Source organism: Mus pahari, chromosome 5 (genome assembly GCF_900095145.1).
Source record: "Mus pahari chromosome 5, PAHARI_EIJ_v1.1, whole genome shotgun sequence".
In the NCBI taxonomy this organism is placed as follows: Eukaryota; Metazoa; Chordata; class Mammalia; order Rodentia; family Muridae; genus Mus; species Mus pahari.
The window spans coordinates 94,610,964-94,631,398 of NC_034594.1; the positions used below are offsets into that span (position 1 = coordinate 94,610,964).

At 34.3% G+C, this 20,435-nt stretch overlaps 1 protein-coding gene across 2 annotated transcripts in view; it reads right to left on the reverse strand.

Moving 5' to 3' along the window:
* The window catches only part of Ptpn4 (protein tyrosine phosphatase non-receptor type 4), a 168,477-nt gene that overhangs the window by 59,115 nt on the left and 88,927 nt on the right, over window positions 1-20,435 (reverse strand). For both annotated transcript variants that reach the window (XM_029539304.1, XM_021197760.2), the window contains 3 exons: window positions 11,001-11,064; window positions 6,923-7,095; window positions 217-285 (listed from right to left, as the gene is read on the reverse strand). In XM_029539304.1, coding sequence (XP_029395164.1) covers window positions 217-285; window positions 6,923-7,095; window positions 11,001-11,064 — 306 coding nt within the window. The remainder of the gene's footprint in view (window positions 1-216; window positions 286-6,922; window positions 7,096-11,000; window positions 11,065-20,435) is intronic.

A 20,435-nucleotide genomic window follows, 5' to 3' on the forward strand; every position in this document is an offset into this window, starting at 1 on the left:
AAAATCAGCAATCTGTTGGGATGGTGAAATAGCACAGTGGTAAATAAAAGTGCTTACTGCCAAGCCTGACAATGTGAGTGTAACCTGAACCTACCTAATAGAATAAAAGAACTTTGTTTTTCTCTTCTGTGTCACTCCTCCCCTGCCACACAGCATAAAATAAAATGTCAAAAAAACAAAATAAAACCCTCACATACTAAAACAGAATTGACTTACCTTGCAAATACCCTGTCTTTATTTGCCTTTTCTTTGCCATATTGAACTGACTGGACTTCAGTTCTCCCACTGAAATACATAAATATGCATAATATCTTAAAGGGGACTACAGCATGAAATTATAATATAGAACATGATTATATTAAAATTTTATAAGTGACAAGAGATTTGTGGTAACAACAACAACCACCCTCCCCCACACACAAACAAACCAATAAAAGCATCAGAGTAAGGAGGAAAGATTGGACTACCTTCCAGTTTCATCCAAACAGATGAAGCTTAATTAGTAGTTCCTCATATTAATAAATCAAGATGTGACAACAGACACATGTTTTATGACAGGAACTCCTGTCTTGTGTTTCCTTACTAAAATGCTCTCTCTACAGTCAGAGGTGCCCTGTATCAAACAAACTCTATGGCTCTGACCTACCCTAACAGAAGAGAGTTAGCTAACACCCTGACCTACCCTAACAGAATAGGTTAGCTGTAACCTAATGATGGGGCTGAATTACTTAGTAATTTGGATAACTTCTTTTTCCTTTCCTACTATTACAGATATGAAGACTGTCCATCAACTCCTTCCATGACACAATACAAGAATTTCAGGGTTTTGAGTATAGGAAAAAAAAATAAGATCAGAAATATTGTGGATGCTCGGCATGAAACTGACTTGCCTAGACGGCACTCTTTATAAGCAGAGGAGATTCTGATCCTCCTCCATGGTAAGTCAGTGTATTCAGCTAATTGTCTTAATGAAAGGTTAGTTCTCAGTGAGTTTATAAAGGCAACCTCTTACTGAGTTGTAAATGAACATAAAATTCATATACAGAAAGTACAACCATTTATAAATATAGATATTTAATGTACATAAAAGTAGAAATACATGTTCCACACAAGCAAATTTCAGACCATATTACTAAGACAAATATAAGTAATTTTGAAATAAATGGCATGACTGATATTTAATAGAAAAATGAGAAACTATATTTTTAAATGTGAAATTTTCAAAAAATGTATTTCCTCTATGGAGGCCATATATTCAGTTTCATTAATTTAAATGCATTTAATCTCTTGGATATACAGAATAGCAGTAAGCATGTATATAAATAGAGATGGTTAAGAAAGCAAAAAAACTTTGTCAATATTCCCAGCTCTACTTTCTGGTCAACAATATTTCAACATCTTAAGTATAACAATTGCATCAATATTCCTGGCCATTGCTTACCATGAGACATGTCCATTAGGGAAAGAACTATGTATAGTTTTTGTCATCCTGCCTTTCCTAATTCAGTTGCAAGAGTATTAACATTTTAATAATTAAAGGGAGTTTCCAATACATTCTAAGCTAAGAACAAGAACTATAAGCATAGATATTATATATATAATATCAAAAAGAGCTCTGAGTTTCTCTCACTCCTGACTGATACAAATATAGCAGTGAAGCAGATTATACAACTCTATTGATCAAATGGCTGGAATAAGAAGTCAATATCCATAGCAATCAAGAACAATTAATGTTCAAAAGGAATTTATATTGCATATTGTCCATAAGACACCATGTAAGAGTCAGATTAAAATAAAAATCTGTAGCAATTACAATATCTAATTGTTACAATATGAATTTAAACAATGAGAAAGTACCAACTGTTAAGTATAAATATATAAAATGTTATAGCAATAATTCAAGTAATAGAGAAAATAATAATGAAAAGAATAACTGAAATGCAAGCCAGTTTTAAATTTGAAATCTCATTACAAAAGTATAAAACTTATTCTAAAAGTTCTTTTCTTTACATTATTTTTTTTTTTTATGTGCACTGTTGTTTTGCCTGCAATGAGGTCTGTGTGAGGGTGTCAGATCCCCTGGAACTAGATTTACAGAAACTTGTGAGCTTCCATGTGGGTGCTGGGAATTTTACTGAGTCCTCTGGAAGAGCAGCCAGTGCCCTTAACCACTGAGACATATCTCCAGCTTACTGAAACTTCTTACATATTCACTTAGAAAAGGCTAGAATTCAGAGAGGTAGCTGCTGTTCACTGAAAAAGCGAAGGAAAAGTTTAGGAAATGTCACAAAATAGATAGGTACAATATGATACATTTAAAATTTTTTTCCATGGGGACTCAAATACTTCCTCTCATCTCTTTCTTCTTTCTAAAAACTTATCATTAAATTTTAAAAAGCTTCTATTATCTTAACTTCTTTCTCTAGTCTTCCTCAGTTGCCGAGGATGAATACTAGGGTAAAGGCTTACTTACCCTTTATTCTCAGAGCTTTGCACCAAGACTTTTTTTTTTTTTTTTTTGGGGTTTTTTTCGAGACAGGGTTTCTCTATATAGCCCTGGCTGGCCTCAAACTCAGAAATCCGCCTGCCTCTGCCTCCCAAGTGCTGGGATTAAAGGTGTGTACCACCACGCCTGGCTTTTTTTGAGTTATCTTATTTTCTTGAGTTATTTGAGTTATTTTCTTGTTATTTAATTGGTCTGGTTTCACTATTTTGTAAAAATATATATATATATTTTCACTTTTATTTTACTGTCTATACTTATGTATGTGTACTATGAATATTGTATAGTGCTTTCAGAGACTAGAAAGAGGTATCAGTGATGTAGAAAAAAACTTGAAGTTTCAGGATCTAGATGTGCCTCAACAGAAGACTGAATAAAGGAAATGTGGTGCATTTATATAATGGAACATTGCTCAGTTTTTTAAAAAGTGACATCATGAAATTTGAATGGACGAAAATAGAAAAAAAATTATCCTGTGTGAGGTATCTCAGACTCGAAAGACAAAGATGGTATATATTAACTATGTGGGTGTTAGCTATGAAGTCAATGATAACCAAGCTACAATCCATAGAACTAGAGGGTAGGTATAGAGTAAGATTCTAGCGCAGTGGTTCTCAACCTTCTTAATGTTGCCAACTTTTAATACAGTTACTCATATTGTGGTGACCCCCAACCACAAAAAACCATTTTTGGTGCTACTTCATAGAGTAATATGGATAGTAATGTATACATTTGATAGGCAGAAAGTGTGCTATGCACCCCCTGTGTAAGGTGTCTGACCTACAAGTTAAGAACCACTGGTCTAGAAGGACCAGATAACTTTCATTAAGAAAGAAAAATAGAACAGATAGTTATCTGATCGACAGACCATTTGTTTGATTCAAGGTTATCTTATATGTGACTCTTATAAAAGCCTTTCTTTCTCTCTTCCTTCCTTCCTTCCTTCCTTTCTTTCTTTTACTTATTCATTCATTCCTTTCTTTTTAGGTTTTTTGAGACAGGGTTTCCTTGTGTAGCCCTGGATGGCCTTGAACTCACAGAGATCCACCTGCTTCTATGTCCACAGTGCTAGGATTAAAGGTATGTACCACCATACCTGGCTTAAGAGCTTTTTCTTCCATTAAACTTTGAGTGTACGGTTATTTCTCACTAAGAAAGCATACTAACTCTATAATATCAGAACCCTGGAACTGGAGTTACACAGGTCCTCTGCAAAAGCAGCACATGCTCTTAAGAACCGAATAACACTACCTCCTGATTCAGGGACCTTACAATGCTTGAGATTTTTGCACACTGAATAATGTCTACTATGTTGGTTCTAAACTTATTTGAATGAAAACTTGGCTGCATAATATTTTCAGTCACTTCGTACCCATCTCATTTTAGAACTGAGCTACTTAAGTCTGAAGAAAACTTTTACTTGGCATATAGATTGTTTTAAAATAATCCAATGTGATGAGATTCTAACAAGACTGATAAAAAGACAAAACATATGAGCATGAATGAAAGAAGCAGCTAGACAGTGGTGGCACACACATTTAATCTTAGCACTTGGAAGGCAGAAGAAGGCCCATCTATGTGAGGTTAAAGCCAGGCTGGTCTACAGAAATAATTCCAGACATTCATGGTTACACAGAGAATCCCTCAAAAAACCAAACCAACCAACCAAATAAATAAATGAAGAACTAAAGTATCATCCCCTAGATTCTAGTCTTAAAGAGACAATGAGGGACATTGGAATCTTTATGACAATAAAGCCAACAACTTACATAAAATGAAATATTTCAACTACCACTGTTTGTTCAGAAAGAGAAAAATCTAAATTGGCCTATCTTATAAATAATTTGAATGTACTATTAAATTTTTTTTCTTTAAATAAAACTAGTCTAGAAAGAGTAATTTGTAAATTCTATTAAGCATTTAGTATATAAAGGAAGTAAGGACTGGAGAGATGGCAGAGTCAATAAAGTGCTTGTCACACAGACATGAGGACCTCAGTTCACTCTCCTAGAACCCAAGAAAAGGCAGGAGGGCAGCTTGTGCCTTCCACTGAGAAATGCTATGTTGACTATGCAAAATAATTGTTGGGCTTGGTGTTCATCTATATACTAGAAAGTTACTGTTTCAGTGGTAATTTTTTTCCCAAATTATTTTCTTCAGCTGTCCTTTCTATTTAAATTCAACATAAAAACAAACAAACAAAAAATTCATCATGCCTGGCTTTCCTATTGGATGCTGTAAAATATGAGTAAACTATTTGGAGTTTTTTCTCTCTCATTTTATCTGAAACCTCTTTGAATTGGATCAGGAGGCTAGTTATTGTACTTTATTGTTGGAGAGATTTTTTTTATGCACTGTATAAACACTATTTCTGTATTATACAAATACTGATTTCTGATCAAGCAGAGATGATTATGGGCTGGACTTTGGTATTGTTGAGCATCACCTGTCTCAGTGTTTTGTAAACATTCCCTCTCTCACCTTCTGACTGGCTTACTAAAACCCTGATGGCCTATATATAGCAATGGTAGAAAATAGGTAGGACTAACACATTCTTCTTCAGTCTATTTAACCTTTAAATAGGCAATTAGTGCCATCTTACCTTTCTGAATACTACTTTTAGAAAAGTAGAAATGGCTTTGATGAAACATGTAATCAAGCTCCTTAAGAAACTGTTGTTTTTTTTTTAGGTTAAAAGAAATCTATTTCTTGGTTAATATTAAATTCCTATACTTGAATTTTTCCCCCTCAGCATGATAAGCATATATTTTAAGGGATATACTATTTTGACTGGTATTACAAACTGAGCATTTATAAATGTTGGGATTTATAATAGTAATGTTTTAGAGGTATATCTATGCATTTTTCTTTTCATATAACAATTTAATCTAGCAAAAAGTATCAGAGATAAAAAAACCTGATTTGTATACAAAAACAGATAAAAATAAATACCATTTGTTTTATTAGATCACCTGTAAGGTTTTCTGTGTAAGTCTTACTAGATTCCACTTTAAAACTAACTTTTATGCATCATTTTAGAATTTACAGATAGGACTAATCAAGGTTTCTACAAATAGTTATTTCCCAAAAATTGTTGCCATGGGGAGTATTGAAAAAAAAAAAAAATCAACAAATAGCAAAAGGCACAGCTGAATAGGTAAAATAATTTCTCATATTCTATAGCACAGAAGATCAACTGATTAACAGTTGTAAATTTCAAATTACGTAGTAGAGAGAGTTAAGAACATTCCCAACACAAGGATATGATGCACATCTGAAGCGTGGATATATCTGGTGATTACATACTGCATATATGTTAAAGGCCACACCATACCTAATTATGTATCAGTAAAAAAACCTTAAAGAGAACAAGTCAAACAAATTTAGGGGACGAGAGAGATAGCTCAGCAGTTTAGAATACTCTTCTCACGGAAGCAGATTTGATTTCCAGCACCCATATTAGCACTTCTAACTGTCTATACTTCCAAACACAGGGTATCTCTCCCAGCATCATGAGCATTGCACACACATGATGCACAGATATATACACAGGCAAAAAAAGAAAAAGAAAAAGAAAACAAAACAAAAAAACCCAAACAACCTATATACATAAAATAAAGGAAAAATTTAAGGTATAATTTTAGTTAAAGTTACTTCTCAAAATTTATGCTGTATTATAGACAAAATGAGAAGAATACAGGAAAATGTCAGGATTTGTGGTTATTACTCAACAAATTCAACTTTTTGTCTATTTGCATAATAGTTATTTTGAACTCTGTTAGGTGAAATAGCTCTACAAAATGCTAAACTGAATTGTTTAAACAAAAAATTTTATATTATGTAAAATATATCTTGGCTTTTAAAAAATGAATATATTTTATAGAAAAATTTTCATGCAAATAATAAATGCATTTGGAATTATAAAATCTGTTGGAATTATAACTATGCAAATATGGCTAATTACTTATAAAATAATTAGCTACGTTGCAACCTAAGGCATGGGTTATCAAGTCTAGTGTGCATCACAAGACACCACAGACTTACTGATACAGACACACAGACAAGAATGCCATGGGGATTTTGACTCTGTAGGTTTGGCGACTAACCATGATTGTACTGCTTTGTATCTGTATCTTTAATTGGTTCCTCTTACCGCAGTGTGCATTTGTCTTTCATACCATATACATGCCCGGTGCTCGTGAGGGTAAGAAAAGAATGATGGATTTCCCAGGAACTGGAGTTAAATATAGCTGTAAGATGCCATGTGGGTGCTAGGAATTAAACCTAGATCCGTCTAGGAGAAAAGCCAGTGCTCTTAACCTGTGAGCCATCTCTCTAAACCTAGACCTCTAATCTAAAGGTAAGGAAAACAAAACAAACAAAACAAAACAAAACAAATAGTATAAAAGTAGTACTTACCAGTACCGGAATTTGGAACCCAATGTAAAATAATGTGCAAAAAAGTTCTTTTGAGGTGGAAGTGGTCTATCCAGGCGGAAGAATGTATGATGCTCTACACACGCTTTCCACAAAGTTTTACATGCTCTATAATTCACCATATTAAATCCCAGTAATGTTTCTCTAGATTCATGCTGTATTATATGACAAAATTCAGAGAAAATGGAAAAATGTCAGGATATGATAATACTTTTGACAGATAAGTTATACCAGCCTTGCAAGTGCTAATCTCCTTTAATGATTTTATTAACAAAGGCTAAGTGAAATAAATAAAAAGATTTATAAAATGCAAATTTCTGTAATTATACACTTTTACATACTTGTATTCTCTATCATATTAGAAATAACTTTAAAATTTTTACTATTTTCAAGTAAATATTTTCAAGTTTTATTTGCTATAATTCTGCTTCAAAATATAGTCCTGGACCACAAATTAAATTTGTGTAGATCCACAATTTGTAATTCTGCCTTGACTAAAAGAAAGAATATTCAACACCCCAAGCATTATTATAAAAATCACATTAGAAATAGAATAGCATTAGAATAGACTGATACTATAGTTGTTCTTTTGACATGAGCCACATTATACCAAAGCACATATCTCCTAAGTATCTTGTATATATATGATACATATGTATATATGTATGTATGTGTACATGTAATATGTATATATTATATATGTAATGTATAATATATACACAATAGTTTACATACTTTACTGTTTATAGATATTTGGTATTTCGCAAGTTAGAGATAGAAGAGCAATGCTGTATATGCACATTCTTAGTTTCTATGTACATATGTACATATTTCTGTTGCTAGATATACATATATATATATATATATGTATATAGCTAGATATACATATATGTATATGTATATAGCTAAAGTAGTTAATACTTCCTGGTGACGATAATGTGTGTTCCATACACTCACCATCTTCAGTGATTTTCTGGTTTTGATTTGTATCCATTTGTGTATTGAGACAGCATTTCATATTGTACCTTAGGCTGGCTTGGAACTCACTATAATGTTCAGGCTGGACTCGAAATTATAGCAGTTCCTCCACCGACAATCTTTCGGGTGATGAATTATAAGCATTTGCTATCCCATCTATTTATATTTTTTCTTATTTCACTGTTTCACATTTTGATGACTTAAATAAGGTTCAACATCTCTACATAATAATGGCAAACTGGATATTGATTTTTTTTCCCCCAAAGTGTGACCTTCTTCTGCAGCCCAGGCTAGACTTGAATTTGTAGCAATTTCCCTACCTTAGCCTTTCAAATGCAGGGATTAGAGATTTAGGCCTCCATGTCTATCTTTTTTAGCTTCTGAAGCAGGCCCTCACACAATGTAGGCAAGGTTGATTTTGAACTCACAACCTTCTTGCCTCAGCCTTGGAAGTATCTGGCTACCATGAAGATACTATCACTTCGGAAGTGGTATTCAAGACATTGGCTATTTTTCTGTTGGATAAAATATATATGGAAGGACTTGGGGTGGCATATTACTGTGTATACAGCCAGTGCTACATCACTCTTAATGGTATCTTTTGATGAACATTTATCAGTTTGAAACAGTCTGAAACAATGAATCATTATATTTAAGAGCTTCTTCTATGTTTTATTCAAGAAATATTTTCATCATGAAAATATTTTCCATAATTAAAACAAGATAAAATGTTCAGATATAAGAATGTAGTTTCAAATTAAAAAGTAAAGTGATTAAAGCATAACTTGTTGTTTACTAGAAGGTTAAATAGTTTCATTACATTTTTATATGCAGTAAGTTTACATATTATATGATATACAGTAAATATTATATAAGACGACAGAACACCTTACAAGAGAGTATAATACAGTAAGTTTTATCAGTGTGTGTACACTGTATAATATGTGGCCTCCCTATTAAACCATTGCTTCAAACACTGTGCATGTACTTTTGTTACTGTAATTGTATTTGAAATGTAATGACATTCTTTCTAATTTGTGAACAATGGACTTAAAAATGTCCTAAGAGGTTAAGTATAGCAAGTGAAAGTTTGGATCTGCTGCTGTTGTTTTGTCATAAAGTCTTGCTATGTGGCTCTGCGTGGTCTGAAACTTTAGTGTAAACCAGGGGTAATCTTAAACAAGCAGCTAGTCCCCTGTCCCTGCCTTCTGAGCACAAGGATTATCACTGTACCTGCCTAAACTTTGGATCTTTAATCACTTGCAAGTTGACTTTTCATGCTCTTGGTATTTACAGGTAAACATGGTGTTAACTGGCATACTCTCGCAGAGAACAATTATGAGAAGTATACTAAAAATGGTTCATGTTACCAAGCATATACACTGTTTTCAATAAATGTTACATTTCATAACTCTTGTTATTACTATTACTGACAACACACTCACACAATCAGGTAAATTAATAGTGTTTTCTTCCACAATTCTCTCTAAAGTTTCTCTAAGTAAATTATCTATATCTATAGGTTTTTTTTAAAGATTTATTTATTTTATTTATATAAATAAACTGTCACTGTCTTCAGACACACCAGAAGAGGGCATTAGATCCCATTACAGATGGCTGTGAGCCACCATGTGGTTGCTAGGAATTGATCTCGGGACCTCTATAAGTGATCTTAATCACTGTGACATCTCTCCAGCCCCTATTCTCTAGTTTCTGGATAACAAGATTTATTATATATCCTTCTGTGAATATTTACTGAAATTTACTGTATACACATACATGCATAAGAATGTTCAGTACCAGTATTAGTCAAAATATTCCCCACTGGGAAATAGTAAAACTGTCCCTTAACAGAAAACTAAAATGCTAGGTTTATAGCATACACACTTAGTAGTTTATCACATAGATAACAAACAACACAATATCACTGAAGTCAGTACACTATAACTTTCAAATTGTTAAAGAAAAAAGACAAGTACAAAAGGACATGCTATATGGCTTAACTTTTTCAAGTTCCAGCATCTAAACTACTTCACTGCAGTACAAATGGAAATAATGCTGCCTATCTTTTGGGAAGGTTAGCTACTAGAAGTATACATTAGATCCATTAGCAATAGGACTCTGTCATGGTCTACATATTAATATGAGTTCATTTCAATAAAAATTCTATTTGGAAAAATCTCCCATATTAGGAAAACATAAACGATAAACCATAGTTACAAAATAGGAAAATATCCTCTAGCAGGCAGATACTGCAACTGACTCAAATATATTCTTAAGATTTTAAAGAAATTTTATACACATAAGTCTTGAAATGTACCAATTTGCAAAGATTTATAAAAATTTGATGTAAACCAAAGACCAAGGTTAGTTTGCTTGCAGTCTGTAAATATGTATATGATTTGTACGAGGCTCTTGCCCTAAACCATTATTTCTACATGCTTGGGATTGAAGGCTTATATCACCACACCAGGCAAAGCTAGTTTAATTTGATCAAATAGTAAGATACTTTACAGGAGGAAGTTGTTATAATAGTATAATATTTTATCATATTAAACTAGCCAAACCTAGTTTAATTTGATCAAATAGTAAGATAATTTACAGGAGTAAGTTGATACAAGATGTAAGTCCATGAACTAGAAATTATATATTCAGCACTCCCAAAATGAAATGAGCTTTCTATGAAAGTATTATAAAGTATCATAAAGTATTATAAAGTATTTGTTCACAGTGACACAAAGATTTAAATGTTTTTTTAATCTGTGTGTGCTCATGGACCTGTATGTGCACGTGCATACGTGTTAGGAAGCTAGAAGGTAATCTCAGGTGTTATTTCCCAGAGATGTATCCCTCTTTTTCTGGAGACAAAGTCTCTCATTGGCCTGGGAGTTAAATGGATCAGCCTATGTCTGCCTACTCACTGTCAGAATTATAAATGCAGCTTTTCTACTTGGGTTCTAGGCATCAAATTCAAATCCTTGCACTTCTAGGAGCACTATACAAATTGAGCCAGCTCCCCCACCTATGGCTAAGTAATCTTACAATATTTCATTTTTATCAATAATTATTAATCAATACTCACCAACTCTTTTCTAAGTTGAATAAAAAACTGTTTGCATTTAAAAGAAATTTTTACAATCTTCAACCTGCATAAAAGACAATTGGAGTATTCAAAATACTGCTAAAGAAGAAAATATATAAAAATTGGGGAAATTATAGGTAATTTTATACATATTATTGGTTTTGAAAGTTTCATACATTTATGAAATGAATAGTAACCAATCTATTCAGCAGTAACCCCAACTCGTTTTCAAGTTACCATCCTTTTTCCCTCCTAACTTCATGGTACCTTTTAAATTTTTGTTTTTGTTATTAATAACACCAAATCTGTTTAGTGCTGCCCATGTGCACACAGGTGGGTGGCCATGGACTTAAATTTAATGTGTATTTATATCTTTATATTTTATCATATAATCTTTAATATACACAATAATGTAAAACACATGGTGCTTTCTATAAAATTAAAGAAAATCTAGGTACTCAACTGAGAAAAATTTTATTAAACTATATCAACTATGAATTATGTATTTTACAATTTTCTATTTTTAGAAATATTCACCAAAGATTAAAATATCAAAAAGCATAAATAACATTTAAGTATTTTTATATGACAAAGCATAAAGGGAAAAACATAAAATTTCAGAGTTTTATAAAACATTTTAATCTTAAAATTGTAATTACTTTTGCCTGCCCCTTATATATTACCTTTTAAAAAACATATATAACTCATTTTTGTTTGTTTTTTTCTAGACAGAGACTTACTACTACATAACCTTGGCTTTCCTATAGACCAGTCTTGCCTGGCTCTACCTCCTGGGTGGCCACCACACTAGACTACACATTTGCAATTTATATTACACTAGTCTTTCAATGTTTCATTATATGATCCATGACTCAAGCTGGTTTGGTTCCTTGTAATAATGATATAAAGAGAAATTCTCAGACTTTGGGGCCCATGACACTTAAAGGCCATGAGATCAAAGAGACTGAATCTTTGTAAAATGTGATTTTCTAATATTTCTAATACTTTCACAGTAATTCTACATTTTGATTTTTGTGACTCACACTCATATCAATTACAAAGCTGTGAGTACTTTCAGAGAATAACTTCTCAAATTTCAATCACTTCAGAAGGCAAATATACCAGTCTATGTCAGGCAGAACCATTTGAAATAGAGGAAATATAAGCTTAGGTTTTAGGGCTGAACTTTGTGTTGCTAGGAATTAAACCCAGGACTTATGTTAGTCAAGTACTCTAACACTGAGCCAAATATTATTTTACAATTACATCTTGTGGTCTCACTACATAGAGATAAAACAACATGGATATATTATTTTCCATATGACAAAGGCTATTTCTTTTAGAAAGTAAAAAGAAGACTAGGGGTAAAACACAGCCTATATTTGTGGAAAGTAAATAATTTGAAAACCTTTAAGTAGATATATATTTTTTTAAATGTATACATCACCCACCATTAAAAAAAAACCACACAAGCAATGTAAACAATGCAAACTGTTATTCAATTTTAAATTAATAAAGCAGAAAACCTAATCCAACTTCTAGTCATCTTCACTTTACAAATTCCAGAAAAACACCAATGAATACAATTTTCAACACCGACTGGATAGGATCTCTAGCAAAAGTCTACTTGTATGACTTGTGCTCCTTACAAATGTATTCTATCAAGAAATGATTAATGTTCATGTTGTATAATGAGATAACTATAATGCTCTTTGGTATTCATGCCCTTGGTTAATCTTTTATAATGAACTAAACCAGCCTGTCTCTTTATGTTTCATATATATCTCTTGTGAATAGTATACACATAAATTTTCAACTCCATCTTGTGTATTTCTAAGAGGACAGATCAAAGAACAAGTGCATGGAAATATGTTCAACAATATTTGCCATAAAAGGATATAAAGTAAACTTAAGATGGGATATCATTTCAAACTGGCCAAGATGTTTTCAGCCAAAAGACAAACAAACAACAAATGGTGGGGAAATATAGTAAAATTATCGCACCACAGGTCCCCAGGAGGGAGGGAGGGAGGGAATCGCACAGCATGAGGGGAAAGCTTAGCAAACTCAGAAGTTCCACTCTTTTGTCTATGCCCCCTACCAACACTTCTATAAACATGCAGTGTTCCATTGGGCTGTTTGTTGAGACAGGATTTTTTGGCTATCCTAGAAGATACTCTGTAGACCAGGCTGGCCTTGCACTCACAGAGGTCTGCCTACCTCTACTTCCCAAGTGCTATGATTAAAGGCACTTACCTGAGCAATAGAGTCTTAACAGCCGTAAAAACAACTGATGAGTTGGGAAACAAAATGGTATGTAACTAAGAGATAAGCAATAAAAAAAAATAGATATATGCTCTTTACATGAATGTTGAAACATGCTAAACGAGTCACCCAAACACAGAGTACCCCATTTTAGAGTTTCCAGAATAGACATATGATTAGAGATGGTGGTAAGAGGCAAGACAAGAGATAAAAAGTGGTTCCCAACAATATTTTGTAGGTAAGGAAAATGGTTCAAAATTAGATTGGGTGATGCTGTGTTCCATAACCATACTCCAAACACTGATTATATTAACAGTGAATTTCATAAAGCATATCAACTATACAACAAACTTTTAAGACCCACTTTAATAATCTGCCTCTTTAAATTTTAAGGATGGTTGCTGTTTTTTCTGAAGAACTTAATTTAGCATTCCTCACAAAATAGGCTAACTAGAGAAAGATTCCTTTAATTTGTTTGAGAAAATCTAGTTTTCTCTTGTTTCTGAAATACAACTATAAACTAAATTGATAAGGCTTTTTCTTTGAACAATTGTACATGTCATAGGTTTTCTAAAGAAAAGTGCCTTGCAATTCTTAAACTTTATTTTGCTACAAAAAAAATAGTATTTCAGTGTTTTCCTTCTTTCAAAATTCTCCCCTTTACTTTGAATCTCTAGAAATTTGCAATTGAACCCAGATATAATTTACTGAATGAAAGGATCCAGATAAACATTCCTTAGCTGGAACTTCATACTTGCCTGACAAAGGGCTATGCTTAAATTCTAGTGCCCATATTCCTGGTTCTCCTATCTGCGGGCTTCTACACATCTCTTTAGGTTGTTTTCCTTGCAGTTTTCAGTTGTAATCCTGTTATTACACAGGACCTTGGATGACAGGGCCTTTAGTATGTGATCTGAGGAATCCAGTTTAATCTTATGATTAAGTCAAAGTGGCATATTGGCCTATGAACCTTAGCTCTCACCATGAAAATAGGAAAGTGCAACTGGTACTTAAATTCATGAAACTTGAAAAATCTCAGAAGATGGGACTCTCAGAAGTTGTTTTCTTAAACCAGTATAGATTCTGCCACCCAGTAACCAGTCAGCCACCTTTCAATCACTCCCAACTGTCAGTTCTCTACAGTCACCTGTCTCGAGTTCCCAAAGTAGGAGTTTACTCAGTGTCTCCAACTCCTTGATGAACGCAAGGACTGTTGATTTTTCTGGTTTTATTTGGTTTCTCTTTGTTGTGGGAGCAAGATAGTTAGTTAACACCTTACATGTCTGATTGGGAAGCTGAATTCTCTGTTCCTCTTTTACAATCTTAACATCTTTGCAGAAGTTTTGTTGTACTATGTACTGTTGAGAATATATAGTTGTTTAAACTGTTAATATAAAAAAACTAAAGTTTTAATATATAAAATTTTAGGTTTATTGGTTTTCTAGAGATATGATTTGCATTTATATAATTTACCAATTTTAGGTGAACAATGAACTTTAAAAAAATCTTTTCACTTGCATAACCACCAGACATGTAATTACTTTATCAATTTATCTTGCAAAGCTTCCAAATTTTTAAAATGTATGTATCCTAGGATTTCATAGAGGAAGATGTGCTCTTTTGGGTGTAGTATAGTGATTTGGGAAGAGGTGGATCTATGTGCTTTAGTGTTCCAATCATACATTTCTTTCTAATGCCGAGCAGAATTATACCATGTAGATATTCCATAACTTATCCTCTCAATTGCTCAACTGGTGCACATTTTTAATTGGATTTTTATTTTATCTTATATTGTAGCTCTGAATTTTATGAACAAACTTTTTTTTTAAGTGAACTCAGTTTCTCATGTATAAATCTCTAATAAAAAAAGTACTAGGATTACAAGGTTCCAAGCTGACTGGTGTATTTCTTAGTTACTTTTCTATTACTATGACAATACGCCTGACAAAAAACATAAGGAAGAAGGGTTTACTCTGGCTCACAGGTTGGGGAAGTCATGGTAGCAAAACAAACGGTCACACTGTGTCTGCAGGTGAGAAGCTATGAGAAAGATGAATGCTAGTGTTCAGCTTTCTTTTTTTATTTAGCTCAAGATTACAGCCTAAGGAATTGTGCTGCCCCCATTTATAGTAAGCCAATTAAATAAGCCCAGTGGTTCTCAAGCATCCTAATGCCACAACCATTTAATACAGTTTCTCATATGGTGGTGTTACTTCATAATTGTAATTTTGCTAGTTATGAATCATAATGTAAATATTTTTTGGAGATAGAGGTTTGACAAAGGGGTAACAACTCACAGGTTGAAAAAGACTATTTACTACTCCAAAGTAGAAACTCCTTGACAAACATGCCCAATATTTATTTCTGTGTTCCCATAGTCTTTGACTGTTCCAAATTGCTCAGAAAATCTTTTTTTTTTTTTTTCCCTTTTCCGAGACAGGGTTTCTCTGTATAGCCCTGGCTGTCCTGGAACTCACTTTGTAGACCAGGCTGGCCTCAAACTCAGAAATCCGCCTGCCTCTGACTCCCAAGTGCTGGGATTAAAGGCATGCGCCACCACGCCCTGCTCAGAAAATCTTTTGAAGCCTCAGCTAATCCTTATCCATTAACCAAGTTACATTCAGTCAGTGGAACAGAGTTAATATTAATAGTTCCATTCCAAAGATCAGAACAAAGCAAGATAGAAATCCTGCAAGGAAAACAGTCAAACCCTGTAGCTCCATATGAGGCTTCTGGGACTCAAATCATGTGGGGTCAAAGGCTTGGGCACTCAGAGCGCTCTAGATATGCTGCCTGCAGCGTACGCACTCTTGAACCAGTCCCACTTTATTTCCTATAGTATTCCTTCAGTGGGCATCACTTGGTCCACAAAAAAAATCTTGGGGTCGCCAATGTAACTTGAATTTCACCTTCACAACTTCAGGAAATAGCTTCTCCCTGCCTTCTCACTGGGTCTCTAAACTTCCCACATCCTGTCTAGCCTTAGCAAATCCCTGGAACAACATGGCATGGTCTCCTTAATCTTAAGTTTTAATGCCTGCAAAACAGGTATGAAGAGCACAAAGATGATAAGTTATGTTCCCAGCCAGGATGGACCTTACTTGCCGTCTCTGTGGTGAACCTGGGAAACATGTTCTTAAGACAGCTGCTTTTGAGCAAGGAACCTCTTGAGTAATATTCTCAGTTTAGGGTTTGTTTGTTTGTTTGTTTGTTTGTTTGTTTTTAACTGAATTTGCATTTTTACAAGATGGAGTCGTCAATGTTTCTGGGATACCACTTCTATTGAGTCAGTGTCAAGATTTCTCTTTAATGATACAAATCTCTAATGATTACAGCTGCTTTTAAACTTGCCTTTTCTGTAGTTTTATACTTGACCACACTCCTTTCTTCAAAACCTACGTATTTCATATCTCTCTGCTCCACTTTTTACTTTTAGTCACTGTAACCTGAAGAGGATGAGTAAGCAGCAAGCCATAGAGTTTGAAACTATACTGCTTTCAAATTTCCTCTGCCAAGTAAGTTAGCCTATTCCTTGGGGATTTTGCTTAACTTAAATTCTCAGGACAAGGGATAAATAAAGTCAGATAGGTTTTTGTTTGTTTTGTGTTGCTAGAATAGAAAAGGCCTCTAGCCCAGTTTCCCATATGAATCTTGTTCCTCTAAACCATCATGAGCCAGGCCTCCACTCTCCAGTTCTCTGCATTCTGGCCTTTCAAACTTACATCACAATGAGCCATAAAGTTCTGTTTACAGAATTTTGGAATTTTCTAGTTCAAATGCCTAAACTCTTCCACACTTTCCCCCCAAACTATTTCCATAGGCCTAAGAACCACACAGTCAAAATTAACACAGCAATGACCCCAGACCAGGCATGAATTATCTATATTACTTATTTCTCCTGTTACTGTGACAAAATACCTAACAAAAGCAAGTTAAGAGAAGAATGGATTATTTTGGCTCATGGTTTGAAAATACAGTTCTCATCAAGGCAGGGCAGGAACTTAAGACAGTTCATCACACTGAGTCTACAGTTAGGCAACAGAAAATGATAAGGGCAGTGCTTATAATCTTTCTATTTAGTCCAGGACCCCATCTCATGAAATGCTGTAATCCTCCAAGAAGGGACTTCCCCCAGTTAGTCATAGGGGGAAGTCTCTCTCAGGTCTAAAGGCTTGTTTCCATGGTAATACTAACCCCATTAACTTGTCAATGAAGATTAAGCATAGCAACTGGATTTTAGAATCACTGAGGGTACACCTCTAAGACTGGCACAGAAGGGTTTTCTTTTCTTTTCTTTTTTTTTTTTTTTTTTTTTTTGAGACAGGGGGGAAGACCCATCCTCAGCAGCCAGATGTAGAGAGATTAGGGATCTACTCCTGCCTTCCCTGCTTCTTCCTGAACTAAGTTCATGTCTGGATGCTACTCCTGTTACTCTGTGTGGACATTGTATTCTAGCTCTTCATCTTCGGATACAGACAACTTTTCAGGGATCTTCCAGGCTCTCAGCACTTAAGTGAAAACAGCTCAAATTCTTAGATTGAACCCTAGGCTTCTCTACCATGCCAACAAGTACACAGCCACTGTGAAGACTAGCATGTAAAACACTCTAATGCATCCCATTTCTTTCTTCCCCTTTCTCTGCCTCTCCTTTTTGTTCATCTAGAGCACTCTGCCTAATACTTTTTTTTTCAATTTTAAAAAAACTGTGTTTCCAAAGTTTATTTATTTGCATTTCTATCAGCAAAACAATATTTCAGAGATGTTGTATTACAAAAGTCCTGGGATTACAGGTATGTATTACCATACACAGCTTTTTTTTTTTTTTTAAAGGAGTTATGGTAGCTTTCTAAAATATTTATTTTGGTTAGCTAGCATACTTTAATTTTTATTCTGTCAAAGTATTTTTCAAGTAACTAATTATGGAAGTCTATTAAGAATACAAATGATACTGGGAAATATCAAATATTTTAGGAGGTATACAAAAGAAACACATTGATACCATGGATTGATTTTGAATTTGTTTCTTCCCATAAAAGTCACTCTATTTAACAAATAAACCTTTAAATAACCTTGACTACATTAAGCACAGTGATATGCTCAAAGTAATTTTTATAATTTTTAATTTATCCACTTAGAAAGTATAAGATGCTTTCTCTTTTTCATTGTTTTGTGATATAGAACTCATAAATCACAGTGGTGACTCATCTTGGAAAATTAGAGCACGGACAAGAAGCAAATGATGTATTCTTATAGCATTTGAATATTGTCTAAGAAAAAAATTATTAATTGCTGTCCCAGCATTACAGGGTAAACAGAGGCAGACAGCAAAAAGGCAGTTACAGAGTCTTTGATTGTGGCCAAAACTGCTTTATGTTTGGCAATTTCTATCGGTGAATACTTGGCCAAGGTGCTTACTTTAGGCAATTTCTACCTTCTTTAACTCTTGGTTATTCTGTGGCTAAAAGCCACTGGCTTCTGGCAATTTAATTCCTGCTGATAGCAGCAGGAGACTAAGAAAAAAAGCTTAGCTTTCAACTCTTTTCTCTCAGGCTGAAAGCTGCCCCCACCCCCAACCCCGCCCCATCTGGCTAGGATAGAGTCTTACAAAGAGTTCCTTAACTCTAAGCCAGAGAGAAAAGAAAGGGAGAAAGTAGGTGCCTTCATCAACCAAGCCATCTTGTTGGTCCCTGTGAATAGTATTTTAAACTTGACTAGCAAATAACTAGTCAGTTTCAATTTTCTACTTTTTAAATATACAAGTTCTTTTGTTTGTATTTGTTACAGGTCAGGAGTCAAACGAGGTTCAACACACACACACACACACAAACATACACACACACACAAACATACACACACACACACACACAAACATACACACACACACATTTTGGCCAAACTTGGCCACCTGATTCATTAATTTGACAAGTGTTCATACATACTTTCATATATACCCTATACCGACACACATATGTACATACATGTAGACAGATATATACATTATATATATTTAGTGGATGGGGCAGAGGCCCCAAAGCCACATTCCATTTCTTTTCTCTGGCAATCATACCTTCTAGACAAAAGATCTTTATAAAATTATCTCATAGATAAAATGTTACACAAAAGACGAGATACAAAAGGATGTTGATATTAAGTTCAAAGTAACAGTTACACATGCCCTTGCTTTATCATAGTGCAAACCTGAGGCTTCATCCTTGGACCTGGCCTAGAATGAATGTTTTTTCCTTAATCACAAATCTGTCCCAGGCCTGTTTCTTTTCTCATGAAAGCTCATTGTATTCCTTATTTCTGGGGAGCACATCCTCAGTTAACTTGAGCTGACTTCTTGATTGTGAATAATCATGAATGAGTCTGCTGACATCTGTCTTTGTTTTTAATTAAGACATGCATTTTAGCCTGCCCAATTCCTCCACTTACTTTTTAAATTAAGTTGTGTGTTTTACCATGTAGAGTTCTCCTGCTTACACATAAGTCCTTGAGAGACTGTCCTAACCTGAAGGAAACAGATACTATGTACCATAAACTTGTCACATAAACATTTGCAGTCATTGTTATCTTCCTGGAATTGGTCACATTTTGTGTGGCTTGCATGTGAAAAAATATATACTTGCTTGCTGGTATGGTATTAACCAGCAACTCTCCCATATTCTGTCCCTTGCATCTTCTTTCTGCCTTTCCTATATTCATCCTCACTTCCCCAGTCATGGTTCCTGTGCTGAATGACCAGCCCCTACAGAACAGAAACCAGCCATCAGGCTTGATGATGGGGGAGAAAGTGAAGGACATCATAATAAAAAGTGAGTGCTCGGAAAGAGAAAAGGGAACTCGATGCAGTTTCTCAGGAGTAAAAGACATAGGGAAAAATAGAAAGAGAGCTCAGAAAAAGTAAGGGAGCTCAAAAAAGGTAAGGGAACTTGGAAAAAGTAAGGAAGCTCATGAAAAGTAAAAGTCAAGGGGGGGGATGGGAAATGGCCTTATACTTTTTGTGCCAAATGCTCAATAAGCTTCGCTAAACTAGGGCAACAGCAATTACATAATTTTTTAGATTTTGTATTAAAGGTCTGTCCTTGGTTTCCTGAGGAAGCAAAATGGCAGAAGATGGTGGAGGAGCTAGCTCCCACCTTACCCTTCTGGGGGGGGGGGGGGGGGGGA